This window comes from Achroia grisella, unplaced genomic scaffold (genome assembly GCF_030625045.1).
Source record: "Achroia grisella isolate CSIRO2021 unplaced genomic scaffold, CSIRO_AGI_Agris_v1 utg874, whole genome shotgun sequence".
Taxonomy (NCBI): Eukaryota; Metazoa; Arthropoda; class Insecta; order Lepidoptera; family Pyralidae; genus Achroia; species Achroia grisella.
In genome coordinates, this window is record NW_026713051.1 from 5,555,603 (window position 1) to 5,572,346 (window position 16,744).

At 34.1% G+C, this 16,744-nt stretch overlaps 1 protein-coding gene across 1 annotated transcript in view; it reads right to left on the minus strand.

Moving 5' to 3' along the window:
- Window positions 1-1,562: 1,562 nt before the first annotated feature.
- The window catches only part of LOC131853039 (protein furry), a 161,028-nt gene continuing 145,846 nt past the window's right edge, over window positions 1,563-16,744 (minus strand). Inside the window, exons 54-60 of the mRNA XM_059203831.1 lie at window positions 15,698-15,893; window positions 13,312-13,457; window positions 9,841-10,068; window positions 5,723-5,872; window positions 4,478-4,608; window positions 3,898-4,028; window positions 1,563-3,344 (exon numbers count right to left, since the gene is read on the minus strand). Of these exons, the coding sequence (XP_059059814.1) occupies window positions 3,235-3,344; window positions 3,898-4,028; window positions 4,478-4,608; window positions 5,723-5,872; window positions 9,841-10,068; window positions 13,312-13,457; window positions 15,698-15,893 (1,092 nt within the window). The 3' untranslated portion in view covers window positions 1,563-3,234. The remainder of the gene's footprint in view (window positions 3,345-3,897; window positions 4,029-4,477; window positions 4,609-5,722; window positions 5,873-9,840; window positions 10,069-13,311; window positions 13,458-15,697; window positions 15,894-16,744) is intronic.

The following is a 16,744-nucleotide window of genomic DNA, read 5'->3' on the forward strand; positions in this document are numbered from 1 at the left end:
CATTCATTTTATTATTTGATTAGACTCAGCAATATATAATACTGCAATTGTGATGAAATTCCTGTTACCCATACGCAAGTACAATGGGAGGACTGCCGTAGCTCTCTAAATGAATAAAAAGGAGGTTTTATTTATTTGTTGGTAACATAACATGAGATAAATTTAAAAATTCTTACATCTATGGGAATCTACTTTATTGGCGAGAAACATGGTTCTCATTTTGTATAAAAAATTAGAGCTCCCTATAATAATGTAATCCTATGTAACCGAAATTTTCCTTTATGTCATGAAAACGAAAAATGTTCTTTAGTCACATCGTGCCAGAGGACGATTAAACAAATTTCACTTTGTAAGTATAGTTTAGGAATTATAACGGTACACAGAAATATTTACAAAAAAATGTGCATAATTTAACATTTGTCATGTCAAAATCATTACTACGAGTACCCTCTAGTAAAAAGTAGTAGTCAGTAAAAACAACCGAAAACAAGAAACAATTACTAATTAATAAAAATTTATCGAGAAATGTGTTGCTAAGTACAAAAGTAACGCAATAACTATTAAAATTTGTATTCCTTGAAATTCGAAAGTAAACTTCGGATCCAAAGGATAATATCTGTAAAATATTCTAAAAGGAAATCCTTATCTCTTTTTCTATCTGTCAGTGCAAACATTTAATAGAAGAATACAGTGAAATGGTATCTTTTTGGTGGAAGAAATATGGTATGGTACACCTGATGATAGTATAAGCATGTCAAATGAACTGGCTAATCGTGACGTATTCAGTATGAATTAATTAAGATAGTGTAACCTCCGCGTGGAGGTCGCACTGATATGGTAAGCTGCTGGAAATGGGTCTATTATTGTTAACCCACATATCCGTCACCTACCAGTAGAATGGGTTTAACAGTGTAAAACTCGATAAAATGGCGTAGAATAGTACGGAAGATAAACAGAGATTGAAAGTTTTAAAAATTCCTGAGTAAAATCGGGTGACCTAATTTTGTACTGATCATTAAAACAAGACGAAATGACATGGGTCGTGTACTGAATTAAATTTTACAATAAAATATATTTTAGGTAAATGTAAAATATAGATACTAGATGACCCGCTGAACTTCATGTCACCTGCGATTTATAATACCTACATACATACATCGTGCTCAGTGGCGTGTCTTGAGAGAGGCCCATCTTATAAATAAAATTCTCATGCCACAATGTTAGTTACCATACTCCTCTGAAACGGCTTGACCGATTTTTATGAAATTTATATGCATATTCAGTAGGTCTGAGAATCAGCTACTATCTATTTTCCATAACCCTAAGTGATAAGGGTTGTCCACCCTTAACATTATTTTTTTATATTTTGGGCAATTTTTTTTATTTATATTTATTTATTGCGTCATTAAAATACATCATACATACAACAACATACAATCACCAACTTCTATTTTTTATAGCGTTATTAATTTATATTATATATATATATATATAATTCGCAACAAAAAGCAAATAAAACAAGAATCGAATTTAATCTATTATACAAAATGAAGGAAATAGTAAAACAAATTGATATTAGGATGTATTTATTTATTCTATAATTAAATAGTTGTTATAAACATTAGTATTTCACTAGGGGGCTGATCACGAGCGCTGCGTTCTCTAGGCCGGCACACGTATACTAGTAATGTGTTCATGTATGTGTACTTTATATAGGTATAATTATACTACGTATATACTTTACGTAAAAAAGTTTAATCGGCCGCCTAGGACGCGCCGCGCTGTGAACGCGAGAGTATGTTTTGCATAAGACAAAAAATTAAACTAGATAATAAATATTGTCATAACCACTACTACAAGGGCATAATATCACAAACAATAGTTGAGTCAACTTCGCTAACACGACAAAAGGTCAATGGTTCAGTCCTGCAAGTGACACACTTCCCTAATAAATAATCGTTGAATGCGCGCAGGTCATGACGCAACTCCACATATTGATTTGCGGTGTCGTTACTAGGGCACTGGTTATGTTATGCAAGTGCACCAGTGCTCCAATTATTGGAAGCGAAATAAACAAAGGAATGGTGTACATTTATTACATTATCAATTACGAACATACGGTATCACTTATTTCAATAATGTTTAGTTATACTGCTAGTGCTACTTATATAATTATTAACTGTATTATAAAATTATGTTTTACGATTATAGTTTTATTTGATAGCGTTGGTTAATGTACTAGTACTAATGGTAAACTGTGAATATATTTCGAAATAACAATTATAAGCTCAAGTTGTAAGCTGTCGCTACGCGCCCGGCGTGCCTTGCCGACACGAAATGACCTCCGCGCATTGTGTCCTTCACAATGTACTGTACAATTATTTAATTATGTATCAAGTATTTGGTTCAGAGTAGGGCGCTCTCGTAATTTGTTCCTTCGCTCCTGTTGTCGCGGGACAGCATCGGACGCTTGGTACAATATCCTCTATCTGAGATCAGTTATTTGAAAACTAAAGTGAGTAAGTTTATTAGTAAATGGGATTAACTAAATTATATTAAATACTAATTTCGCTACGCCGCCGCCGTTGCCCCTGCATCTAACTGGGTAAAGGGAACAATCGTCGGTGGTAGGTGCACAGCCTGATTTTCTAATATGTAACTGAGGATGGAAAAATAATTGAACTAGATTTTTACACATTTCGAGAAAGACAACCGAACAAAATAATTATATGTAAAAAAAAAAAGATATAAAATACCGATGTATTTTAATTGAATGGCGAGCGGCGAGCTGCAATGAAAATTAAATTATATGTAAGCTAATAATAGTGGAAGATTTCGGGCGATCAGTATCGTTAGTTCGGGAACTAAACCTACCGAAGGACGCGGCGCCCGGTATTATGCTTTTTCGTTAAGAAAAACTAATATTAAAAATTTTCGTTTCAAAATATACACTAAATAAACATTTGCGATGTATTTTAGTTCTTATATAATTATGCGAGGGTGCAGTAAACAACGGTTGGCGCACTGCTACTGTTATGCATGTGGGTGGTAGGTACGTGGTCTGTAAATATAACAACCGGTCAATTAGATCGGGCGCTTGATCACTTTACATGAGGAAGGTGTATGGTGATTGGTGGGGAATGCTTTGGTGCGAGCGTGACGTAGCCGCCGGGCGATTAGGAGACGGGGGGAGGGTTTTGTAGGGACAGTGGGTTTAACAGCCTTGGTTGCCGATCAGCCATACTCCTGTCGCTGCAGCGCCACAGAAACCTTATACAGGCTTTCCATCATGAAGGACAGGTTCTGAGAGAGCTCGTTCACGGGGCGGGTTATTGCCACCATATCTGTAAAAAAAACAGAGTTTGTGTATTAGAAATAACGTATCATCGTACTCATGAGTACCGAGAAAAAATAAAAATTTATAACCCGTTCAACAAGTACACAGTTCCGACCGCCGTTTGTGAAAATATTTCACTGTAAAGTACTATAACTTTATTTATGTATTTATTTTCTACTTTTGCTATTTTCGCAGGTCTTAACCTAATACAATAGCGTAACAAGTATATTTCTTTATAATTAGTAACAGTTTATCTTACTAATTTTATAAACGCGAAAGTCTGTGAGTATAGATGGATGTTTGTTACTCTTCCACGCAAAGACTACTGATAGCTTCATCAGCTAGGATCAAATTATCATGCAATTAAAAAAAAAATTTTAACATGTGATAACGAAGTTATTGTTATATTATAAATACTATACGATAATAGTTAGTGTGAACGGGCCATGTAGTAACAAAAAAGCTAGCTGAATTACTTAAGAGAACAAGAAAAAGTTAGTCTCTCTGTTATTAGATGAGCAGATCGGTATTCGTGTTATTGTTAAAAAAAAAATACACACCAGGATTAGCCTGCGCCAGCCCTTTACAGTAGACGTGTAGCAGACTGGTGACGTCATCTTCGGGCAGCTCGCCTCGTTCGAGGATCTGTTCTGCGTTCCGCTCACGTACCATCGCCAACGCGGCACCCCATCTGATACATAACATCCTTGGTTACAACTATATTGTTGATGGCTCGGTGGTCTAGCGGTTTAGCATACCGCTTTACTTGCCACGGTACAAACATTTGTATTAATTAATATGAGTGTTTGTAGCGATCCGGGTATTTTCTATGTACATTATGTATGCATTTACAAAAAACATGTTTTAAGTATTTGTATAATTTGCCCAGTACCTTAACTTAAGCTCTGCTTAGACTAGATGGCGCTATGTGAATTGTGGTGAGTTATTATTATTATCTATATACCATTTGAGCTCGCGGTTCTAGTCCTATGAACCAGCCGGCTGAACTGGATGGCTAGGGTATAAAAGTACCAAAATTGATGATATAGAAAGCAGAGTACTATGTGAATTCACATATGAGTCGTGTGACGAGTGTGGTGAGTGTGGTGATGGTGGTGACGGTGGTGAGGGTGGTGGTACCTCTGTCGTTGCAGCAGCTGCAGTAGCCGCGCGTCGTCGTGCGGTGTGGGCGACACCTCGCCCCAGTTCTCGGCGGTGCTGGCGATCAGGGCATTGCGGACCCCGCATACTGTACCGCTCATCTCTTTACCCTGTAACATAGTATAGTATTGTATGTTAAGCCTAAGCATATCTGACATAAGGCGTAATAACAGTATTCTATATATACGTACTATTATGTATATGTGCATTTATATTCCCAAAATACACACCCGTATATCTTTCCCAAAAGTCATTTCTACTTACGCATCATTTATAATATTAATCCATAGAAACTTTCATATAACGCTCAATAGAGTTGAATATAATTAATTCTAATAATGATTTCATGTAACGTTGAACAAATAAACCACTTACGTTTACAGTCTGAAACTCGCATATCAACATGTAGTACAAATAATTAAATCAATACTGTATCCAGTACACGAAATACCTACTACATTCGTGTCGTAATAAATTTTAGTCTGTTTTAAATTATTCAAAACTAGCTGACGCCCCCGACGCCCACCGCGTGGAATTTAACTTTATTTTTCTAAAATAAAAGTAGCCTAAGTTACTCCTTATTACATCAGCCACCTGCCAAAAAAAGTCCCGTCACAATCGGTCCAGCCATTTCAGAGATTAGCCGGAACAATCCGACAGACAAACAGACAAAAATTATAAAAAATATTATTTTGGTATATGTACCGTATATAGATTCACATGCATGTAGTAAAAAACGGTTATTTCAATGTTACAAACAGACAGACCAAATTTTTTTATATGTATAGATGTATATATAACTATACCTCTAATGGTCAGATATTCATTAAGAAAATAGATAACCTATTCTTAGACCTACTGAGTACATATATATATTTCATCAGAATCGGTCAAGCCGTTGTGAGGTGTGAGATATATATATACATACCAACATGCATATATATGTATGGAAAGAAAGAAAATACGTTTCATTACACTTAAAATATTACAACAAAATAATTTCAAATTACAATTTGGATTCTTATGGTACCAAATAGGTCTCCGCCCAGCATAATATGCCGTGACGGGGTATCACGACACTGTTATTTTACGAATACCTTTATACATATAAGTATATATTATAAATAATAATATACAAATACATACATAAATATAGGCTTATAACAGTGAGAAAAATATATATTGTTTCTTCTTTCTATCTATCTATATATATTCGTGACGTACCCTGTTGTCGAGGGCGGCGTGGTACACCGCTACCACCATCTTGTTGTTGGTCTCCAGTAACAACAGCAGCTGGAATATCAGCTTGTACAGGCAGCGACCGGTGTCCTCGTTGGAACCGCGGGCGTCCATGCTGCCGCGCCACTCTAGCGTCTGGATTATAATACAATGTATATACACACTTACATACATACATAATATTAATAAATATATCCTTCATATACATAGCAAAACCACTTAGATCTATACAAATAGTCTTACAAATACAAATGTGGACGGGATTCGAACCCGCACCATAGCAGGCAATGCAGTGTGCCAAACCACTAGACTGCTTAGGTCTTTAGGTAGGATTGAAGCTATAGATATATCATAGATACAAGGGATGAAATACATAACAAGACTTGTCGATTACATTTACTTATTACGACAATTTTATTTATTATGACAGCAACATACTCGTACGCATACTCTTTTTAATTGCAATTATTTATCAGAGAGAAATATATTTGCCATAATACTTTGTGAAATAATTTATATTATAAAAACCAACTGACTAGAAATCATAAAACTTTACTAGTTACTTATACGTAAAATTAGGAAAAATCACGGGATATTCTGCCAATTCTATATCCTGTTATTTTTTTCCTAAATTGACGTATAAATAATGACTGCTTCAATTTCAAATAAGTATATAGAAGTTATTTATATATATATATAGCTATACATATTTCCGCAATGCAGATATTACGTATGTTCTATGCAGATATTCAATATAATACCAGTGCAGTTGTGTTACATAGAGTATTCGTTGTACATACACTACTGTAATTTTACAGAATTAAAACATCTAGAAGTGTATATGTGTGAAATATCTGCATCAAATGTCGCATTGCGGTATATTTTGTACTAGTAGTGCAAACAATAGCCATCTCTGTCATACACTAATAATATACGTCGTGTGCGACAGAGGGACATTTTCGTTGCAATGCGCACGCAATTGACGTCATTGCCTGCATTGAATGCATAGTTGTGTTATATAAAGTAGTTGTTGTACATACACTACTGCAATTTTTCAGGATCAAAATATCTAGAAGTGTGTGTGTGAAATATCTGCATCAAATGTCGCATTGCGGATATTTCGTACTGGTAGTGCAAACAATAGCCATCTCTGTCATACACTAATGATATACGTCGCGAGCGATAGAGGTACATTTTTGTTGCAATGCGCACGCAATTGACGTCATTGCCTGCATTGATTGCACAGTTGTGTTATACAAAATACATACACTATAGCAAGTTTACAGGATTAAAATATCTAGAAGTGTGTATGTGTGAAATATCTGCATCGAATGTCGTATTGCGGATATTTCGTATTCGTAGTGCAATCAATAGCCATCTCTGTCATACACTAATAATATACGTCGTCGTGTGCAACAGAGAGGGACTTATTTCCGTTGCAATGCGCACGCAATTGACGTCATTGCCTGCATTGATTGCAGTCGCTGCACCAAACGAGATGATATGTGTATGTGTTGCGTTCCAGCTCTGGGTAGGGCGGGTGACTAGTGGTTCGGTGTAACTAGTGGGAGAAGGTGGTATTGGGTGATGGGGTTTTGGGTGGTGGGGTATTGGGTGGTGGGGTATTGGGTGGTAGGGACATGGGTGGTGAGTGGTATGACCTGGTTGCAATGATCGATCTGCGTGCAATCTGCGCAGCAAGCTGCCTCACGGCCCGGCCAAGTTACAATTGTTGCTATGCAATTTCACCTATAAATTACTATTACTTTTATGACGTCGAAATTAAGATGGTAAAAAACGTTGCATTTGTTAAAACATAGCTAGTTTGTTTATTACCATCAAAATAGTCTATGGGTTCTCCATGTCAAAAGCAAATTATGACAATCTCTTTATTACGTGATAACAAGAAAAGAAATTTACGATATATAATCTCTGCTCTAGAAGATATCTGAAGAAAGTAAAAAGAATTAAAATGTATGGGGTCAGATTCTTTCTTTGTCTTTCCTATAAGGATAAATAAAACAAAATAAAATTACATAAGTACGTCTATAAGTAGCTATTTAATGCGTAACGGTTCGTTTGTATTATACATATATAGTTATATACGTATAATATAAAAAAAGTAAAAAGATATGTAATGTATAATATATATATATAGGTATATTTAAATGTTAATTATTAGTTATATATATAGATCAGAGTAATTTAATCCTAATTAGTTTAATGCAGTAAATTTATAAAACATTTTTCTTCATCCCATTTTCATAAAAATAAGTATGTAATATTAATTTCGGCAATTACTGTTTTATACGTATAATGTACCTAACACGATAAAATAAAATAATAACATAAAACCATAATTGGCGAAATATTCGACGATTTCTCCGAAATTATTGACGATCGCTAGTGTTGCGACAAGCCGAATCGATATAAATAATAGCGATGTCGTTATTATATGCATTGTCAAAATAAGACACTAGTGTACGTATTGTACGCAGTAGTCAGTAGAAATATGAGCCATGCTAAGTTAAACCTCTGGAATGGCAACCCGTGAGTGGCATTGCGGGTGTTACATTATAACATGACGACAGTTGTGCTGTTCATATATATAGGCGTTGGTCACCGTTCAACATTAGATTCATACGTGTATACTATTAAATATATACAAACGTATATATATATATATATATATATAAGTATGTAAACTATAGTATATATTATATGGGTACTAAATAACTGACGTAAATATATAAACATATATTTTTTTCAAATACATACATATTATACATAGAAAACACTCAGACCGACACAAACAATCATACTTATTAATACAAACGTTTGTGCAGTGCGAGGAATCGAATCCGCTATCATCGGAAGTATTATGGCGGTCTATTAAACCGCTATACCGTCGAGACCGTTTTCATATATAAATATATTAGGATATGTAAATAGTGATTAACGAAGTTTAATTAATTACGTATTTATATTTTTTATCGATACCGATAAAAAATGTAATGTTACGATACTTTATATCAATGCCATACAATATCCAGTTTCTATCATCGATAACGTTCAGCGGAACGTTACTTAGCTCGGGCCGGCTGATTTTAGAGGCTGCGCCGCTGCGCTGTATCGATCGTTGCAACTAGGCTACAGTACTGTATGTACATACAGTTACGTTTGTAGGATTATATATCTATGCTTTCAATATACACTATTTTACATGAAACCTTGAAAGTAAAGTAATATTCACGTAATATATATTGATAAACGTCACAAAATTCCATTATGATTCAGGAATTTATAACAATGATTCCCAGGGGTTCCAGGGGTGACCATGTGGAGGTCTTGACATTGCTAGCAATGATGTCCACGTTATATACATGTATATATGTAAAATAGTCGTTGTGACATATGTAAAAAAAATCATAATGGAATGATACTAGGGGCACTAGTATAGGATGATAGGATGAGCATGAGGTCAGGTCAGTTAGTCGATTCTGACAAATTCATCAGGAATTTATAACGATGGTTTCCAGAGGTAATGGAGTAGTACTTTGCTAGCAATGGAGTCCATGTTACTTAACAAATCGCTTCTACCCAGAAATATAATATTACGTTTTAAATAGATGTATATATAGGTATATGTAACAATAGTCATTGTTACATAATATTTTTTTATTACTATTGTCCACACATGAAGGTTTGTTATAAAATTCTTTAATGTACTATTTGTAGGGTCGTCGTGGTCATCATGGTATGTACTACTTGTCGTTACATGTTCTAGATAATGACTTAATTTATAAATATTTTTAAATTTTCCATGCCTAATGAAATATATGTACATATTAGTAATGGAAAGTAAATTTGACTTTCTGCACAGTAAGGAAAAAGATAATACAGATAACTTGTCATGAAAAAATGACTTTTAATTTGATATGACTGGACGGTAGGGAAAAATTTTTGACACTAATAATGATTTTTATGATTTTTGTATTGATATGATGATTTGATTTGATTTGTAATTATGAGTGTACTAATATATATATATGAAAATTCTTATAATTAGCGTGTAAAACATTTTCTTTGTTCTTGTAAAGTACCTCGAGCGCATGCTCGCGTCTATCGAAGTACGTTTCAAGGTGTTCGTTGATCTCGAGCGCTGCGAATCGAACCGCATCCCGCACCCGTGCGCAGTCCGCAGCCAGCGGACCCACCCACAGCAATGGGGGGTCGTCCGCCCCCACCCGCTCTATTACGCCACACAGCTCTGCCGACCCAACTACGGTGCCCGTTGCTGCACACAGCGACACCGTCTTATAGGTCACCTCCTGCAAACCACCCACTCTTCGTTATATAATCGTATTATATTATATACTAGCTGACTGCGCTACTTCCTCTATATCACACTTAATTTACATTTATCATTATATTTCGTAATATTTTTTAAATTATAGCCTCTGAGTTATTCTGATGTATAAGTAATATTACTGTAAAGTTTCATCAAAATCCGTTCAGTAGTTTTTGCGTGAAAGAATATCCATTCATCCATCCATACTCACAAACTTTTACGTTAATAATATCAGTAAGATAAGGTATGGCAAATGAAATAATATAAAAAAAAATTGAGAGTTGACGGGACAAAGGATTGTATTTTTAATGATAAATCATTAAAAAAAAATCTTTAGTTTGGATCACCCTTACAACTAAGGACTCTGAAAAATAGTCAGTAGAACATCTTATTCTCAGACCTGCAGAATATATAGACAAAAATTTTATAAGAAACGGTCAAGCCGTTTCGAAGGAGTATTGTTACATACACTGTGACATGTAAATTTCATATATACATTAACTTTATATGTTTTATTTTATGATTTAAACGTAACAATCTCGAAACATTAAATATCATTGCACAACATATACATAATATATAAACATTGAACATATATATAGTATACTATATATATGTTTATTAATGTACTATAGTACATTAAAGATATATTAAGATAGATAAATATTCAAAGTAGCTTAAGTTACTCCTTATAATATTATGACTGCGTGTAAAAGTCCCATCAAAATCGGTCCAGCCGCTTCAGAGATGAGCAAACATACAGACATACATATAGACGACATTTCTTAAATTATTTTTTTATCTAAGTATGTTTTCGTATTTAGTGACAAGCTGTCAATTTCATGAATTTCAAATTAAAAATAGTTTTTTTTATTTTATTTGGATAATACAGTCTCAATACATTTCATGATGAAGATTGACATTTGGCTGTGATTGGCATTGCGTCATCAGTTTCAGATATGACATCAGTGAAATATCTCTAAACTTCAGTATCTTAATTCTGTCATTCACGTTTCCATTTTATTGCATGTGTTTTGGTCAGAGATGACAGATGTCATAAATGATTTCTATGATGGACGTGTGACAAATGTCACATGAAAAATATTATTACTGTCAAAAAGGAACGATATTGTAGGCAACAAAATCAATAATATTATTTATTATAAAGAATTTATTGGTATGTACATAAAAACTTAGTACATAAAAGTATTAGTAGTAAGTATAGGACTTATTAGTGTCTTGGATTTTTATGGTTTTTAAGATTGCAAGATGTGTCGATGTCATCGAGTACTTAATTAACATGACAATGACAAAATATCACATTCTACGAAATTTCTCGTCGAAGTTCGTTTGACATCGACGAATATGGACATCCCTAGTTTTAATTTCCAATTACATTGATCTGTCAATTAGTCGTAAGGTTCAACTCCGCTTCCTAATATTACAGTGAAAGGACGCTACATTGAGTGGTTTGTGATTACGGACATTTTCCAAAATTGATTTTTTCGTAATGAATAAAAAAAATGTGTTGTGTAAATCATACAGTAACTAGAAATAATTATTGATGTACAGTCTTAGCCTTTAAATGAATAAACGCTGTTCCTAGTAATATACATTATATTTTATGCTCGTAATATTTGAAAATTTTCTCTCTAGTGTCGAATAGTATTTAAATATTAAATACTAAAATTATATAACTCACTCACGATAACTGAATAACTATAATTTTAAAAACAATAAGAAGTAATTAAATAAGAAGATTATACGAAATTTCGAATATATCCAAATATTATTATAATATCAAGAACAAAGACTTCATTGTTTCTTTATTTGCATTGAATACGTATAATCCGAAGCAGTGGACCGAAATTCTGACGAACAAAGGCAATGCAATATTAAAAAAGTTAGTGATCCTTATGGAAACTTTGATAATGTGTGAAAAAATCTTTATATAGCATAAATTGTAGAAATTATTAATAGAAGACCAGTGGTGTACTACAGTTTCATAGAGAATAACAATATCAAAGTGTGTTTGTGACTTTGTGTGTTAAAAACTAACATTTTGGAAATTTTATTTAAATATACTTGTAGTAAACTGGTGCGTTCAGCTAGTCATTCATAAAATGATTCAGTATACCCAATGATTTTATTTACCATGCAGAAAATATAGCATAATAGTTACATGAAGACAATAAAATATCAAAATTATATTTTGGTACTTTATCTATTTAGTTGAACGTTATATCATTTACATAATGTTATAATAGTTTTTAGAATTGACCTATGTAAAAATTTAACTACATATATGATTTGAACTAAAGAATATTAATTCTCCTACGTTTTTAAGCCATATTCGTTTCAATTGCGACAACAAAGACACTTTGTATGTATATGCGAGCGAGGGTGAACTTTGTATTTTATTTTCAGAGAAAATTCAAATTACTACTAAACATTAAATTAGATATACTCAATGATACTATATGGGTATTTATTATAAGTTTCATTATATTTAATTTGTAAATATGATCTATGAGTTTATATATTTCTATGTAAATATATGTTTTATATGGGAATATTAAATATTTATTTATTTATACATCTTAATATTTTAAATTGCACTGCCTTATTATCCCTGAACAGCACAATGGTTGATAGCTATAGAATGCTATTAGGGATTAAGTCTACCATGTATACAATTTTGTGTGCAAAAGAATAAATAAATTGAGGTGTGTTAGGAGGCTAACATTATTTATATACAATGACTTAGTTAAATATTATATCAAACCAACTTATTTAGTATTTAACTTGTATCTTTACTATATATCTAATTACAACAATTAATTTAGTTTAATTTGTGATCATTTGGCCCAGGGTGTTGTCTAGCCTTATTATTATTATCATCACATACATAAAACTCGTGTCATGTGTTAGTTGAAATAGTTGTCCGAAATAGTTAACTGATTTTGATGAAATTGTATATGTATATATACCACTAGATGATAAGCGTGAAGCGTAACGCATTTTTCTTTTTACGATGTGGCATTAAAATATTCACACACTCTTAAATTTTCACGCTTCTACCATTAACCCTTATTTTTTAATAGCGATCTTAATTTATATGGGAATGTTTGCCAGGACACCTAGTATTCTATAATAGGCGGGTATGTATGATAGCCACGAACCATGCAGAAAAACAAGATGTATGATAGTATGAGATTGTGACCTTGAGTACGGTGTGAAGCCGGTGTAGGAGCGCCAGGGGCTGCATATGGGCCGCGTGACGCAGCAGTGCCGACACGGACGACCTCCACGAGTCCCGCAGCGCCACGCTGCCGCTGCCGGGCACTGGCGTGACGTCACCACGGTCACCTGCACACCAGCACACACCAATGTTAAGTATCTTTTCTTTTAATATACTTTTCGTGGCTGATCATTGCATTTGTATTGTTTTCAGGTGGTGCCGCATAGAGAACGATGTGATATGATATATTTCTCGCTGTGGGAACTAGTAATGATGTAGTCATAATCGTTCGAACAGATGATGTACATCATTTACATGTATTTTACATAATCATATGGTTTTGACGACCCCGGTGGTCTAACGGTCTAGCACACCGTCTTCTACTCCATGGTTGCGGGTTCGATTCCTCGCATGGTACAAACAGTCATGAAAGACCTTTATAACGCCTACGGTGGTGGCAAATATACGTATTGTATGTACGTATAATATTTATTTATATGTTTTTGTAATGTAATATATGATTACATTCTTTAGGTATATATTATGCGTTTCATTTATATTTTGTTGGTAATTACTTTCCAGATCTCGAAGAATTAAAACTATTTATGGAAAATAGTGTCAACATTATTATTATATTAATAATATTATAAAAACGATATTTTGTGAGTATGAATGTTTGGCAGTTATGTGGCTTATGCATCAGAATATCACATAGGCTACATTTTATATTGTAATTTAACGCGGTTGAAACCGTAAGTGCAGTTAGTATGTACCTACATAAATAACAAACCCCTGGTGCATATCAATGACGGCGCTTTATGGTTCGCTAAATACGTAATACAGTTTATGTTACGTACTAAGCGGAGCATATAGCGAGAGATGTAAGCGACTCAGAGATGCATGCAATGCGGATTTACAATGCTTGTGCCTGTATACACGCAAACTACACCCGTTACTATGACAACATATCTATTGTGTTCCCGGCACAGATTATTGCACAAAGCGTTCTCGTTGAAGCGATTTTCGAAATGGAAGGCTTAAGGACGACGTACTTATTAAATAGATATGAATAGAATCCTGAATTGAATAGAGCATATTGGATGGAACATGACGTTGCTTTGAATTGAAAATAAAGGAATATATTTGTATTTAGATTACATATATAATCTATATTACTGTATACTAGCTGTGCCCGCGGTTTCACCCGCGTGAAATTTATAGTCTATATGTTATTCTGATGTATCAGCTTTGTAGTTTCATCAAATCCGTTCAGTAGTTTTTGCGTGAAAGAATAACAAACATCCATCCGTACTCACAAACTTTCGCGTTTATAATATTAATAAGATGTTGCGAATTATATTACGAACATTTTCCTACTTTACGTATCTACATAACGCCACTTTATTTAGCGGGTCGTCCGGCACGACATTTATAAATCTTTGTACAAAGTTAACTGCGTGGGTAACTCTGTTTTATTTATTTCAGCCATGATTCAGCTTGCTTTGTAAACTGTGTATTGGTATGTACTGTGAGGTATGGCAACGCCAATGACCACATCCTTCATATAATAACGTGATGTGCGTTATGCTGTTCATGTTTATAGGCAACTGTTGTAACTTACAAATAGGTGAGCTTGTGGGATTGCTCGCCAGTACAGTTATATATATCTATTTGTTCCTGAGAAAAATATGAAACTCTATGAAGGTGCAGCACTCTAGCAGAGGTGCTGCATTTTGACACGGTTTAGCACGCCGCCTTACTTCCGATGGTCGTGGGTTCGATTCCTCGCACGGCACAAACATTTGTACCTACCTTATTCATTAGTATGATTGTTTATATCGGTCTGGATGTTTTCTATGTATTTGTGAAAAATATATATCTATGTATTTGTATCATTTATCTAGTAACCACAACACAAGCTGTAGCTAGCTTAACTTGGGTGGTAGATGGCCCTGGTAGATTGCCCTGTGTGAATTGTTCTGAGATTATTATTATTATTATCCACACAACACTACGTCATTCATACGATTTTTGTACGTATATATTGTTAACTGACCAATGTATTTGTATATTTACTATATTTATATATGACTAAATGCAGTTAGTCGACATTCAAATATTTATTTCCCGATAGGTATTCAAGCTATGGTAACAGTCGTTTATAAACATTTTTTTATTACGAAATTTTGCGCATCGACAGGGTCGAATGAAAAATACTATTAAAATAGCGTTACAGCAAATTTCCATACATTAATCATTTGATCGAGTACGAAATTTAGGAAATAGTTATGTAATGATTTTATTTATTAAACGTGGATTCTGCATAATGCATAACGGGGCTAGAAATATAAATAGAACTAGGACAAACCATCAGGCTCCCCACTGGAGGCGCTGGAGTAGGAGTGGGTCCTGGGTCGGTGGGCTGGATCGGGCGCGGGGGGTGCATCCCCCTCGCCGCCCCGTAGGGGGCCTGGGTTGGCACCCGCGCCTCCTGAACTCCCACCTGCCACATTTTCATCCCAACCACCCTCTTCATCGGACGAGTCTTCATGTGTGTGCGTGTCCTGGATATTGATTATGTTACGTAAGGATCCGCATTTACTGCGCATCTGCATTATACACAGCGCATCTGCATCACCGCTTTGTGCATGCAAAATGAGTTCGCCTTAAAACATATCGGTTACAATTATATATATATATATATATATCAAAACTAGCTGTTCCCCGAAACTTCATCCACGTGTAATAACTTTTTAGAACAGAGAACAGTATACAATTTCATATGCATTTAGTGAAAAGCTGTTAATTTAAAATTGCAAACAGACACAAATTTGATTATTTGTATAGATAATCGAACAAATTCGTCCAACTAAATTAGTGCAATATGACCATATGTTAAAATAAAACGACATTACCTAGAGTCGTAACAGTTACATTCTCTTTGTTTATGTAAGTATAGATACTGCTGTTATTGCCTGGTTTTCACCATTCTATTACTACATACGTCGTTATGTAGTAATATGCGCCTTGATGATTATATTTTGTTTTTGTTTTTTAGTAAAAATATGTAAGTAAATAAATAAAAAAGAATATATATCAAGTTTCATGTGTTCAAGTCTCAAGTTGTAAACGGTCCTACAATTAAAATGAAATCGTGTTAGGTTATTTAATTGTATTTATATATTTTGTATTTAATTTATATACATTCACACATGCTTTATTGACATATTGTTGACATAACGATATTATTTGATAACGTTATCAATAAACCGTATTAAACGCGAAAGTTTAAAAATAACCAGCTAAAACACGGCAACTCAATTAAATGATAGTAGTGGCCTGCCCGGCCCTGTCATCAACACAGAGCCGGCCCCATTATTTATGTGTTTTGTGTATTAATAAGTTATACACTCGT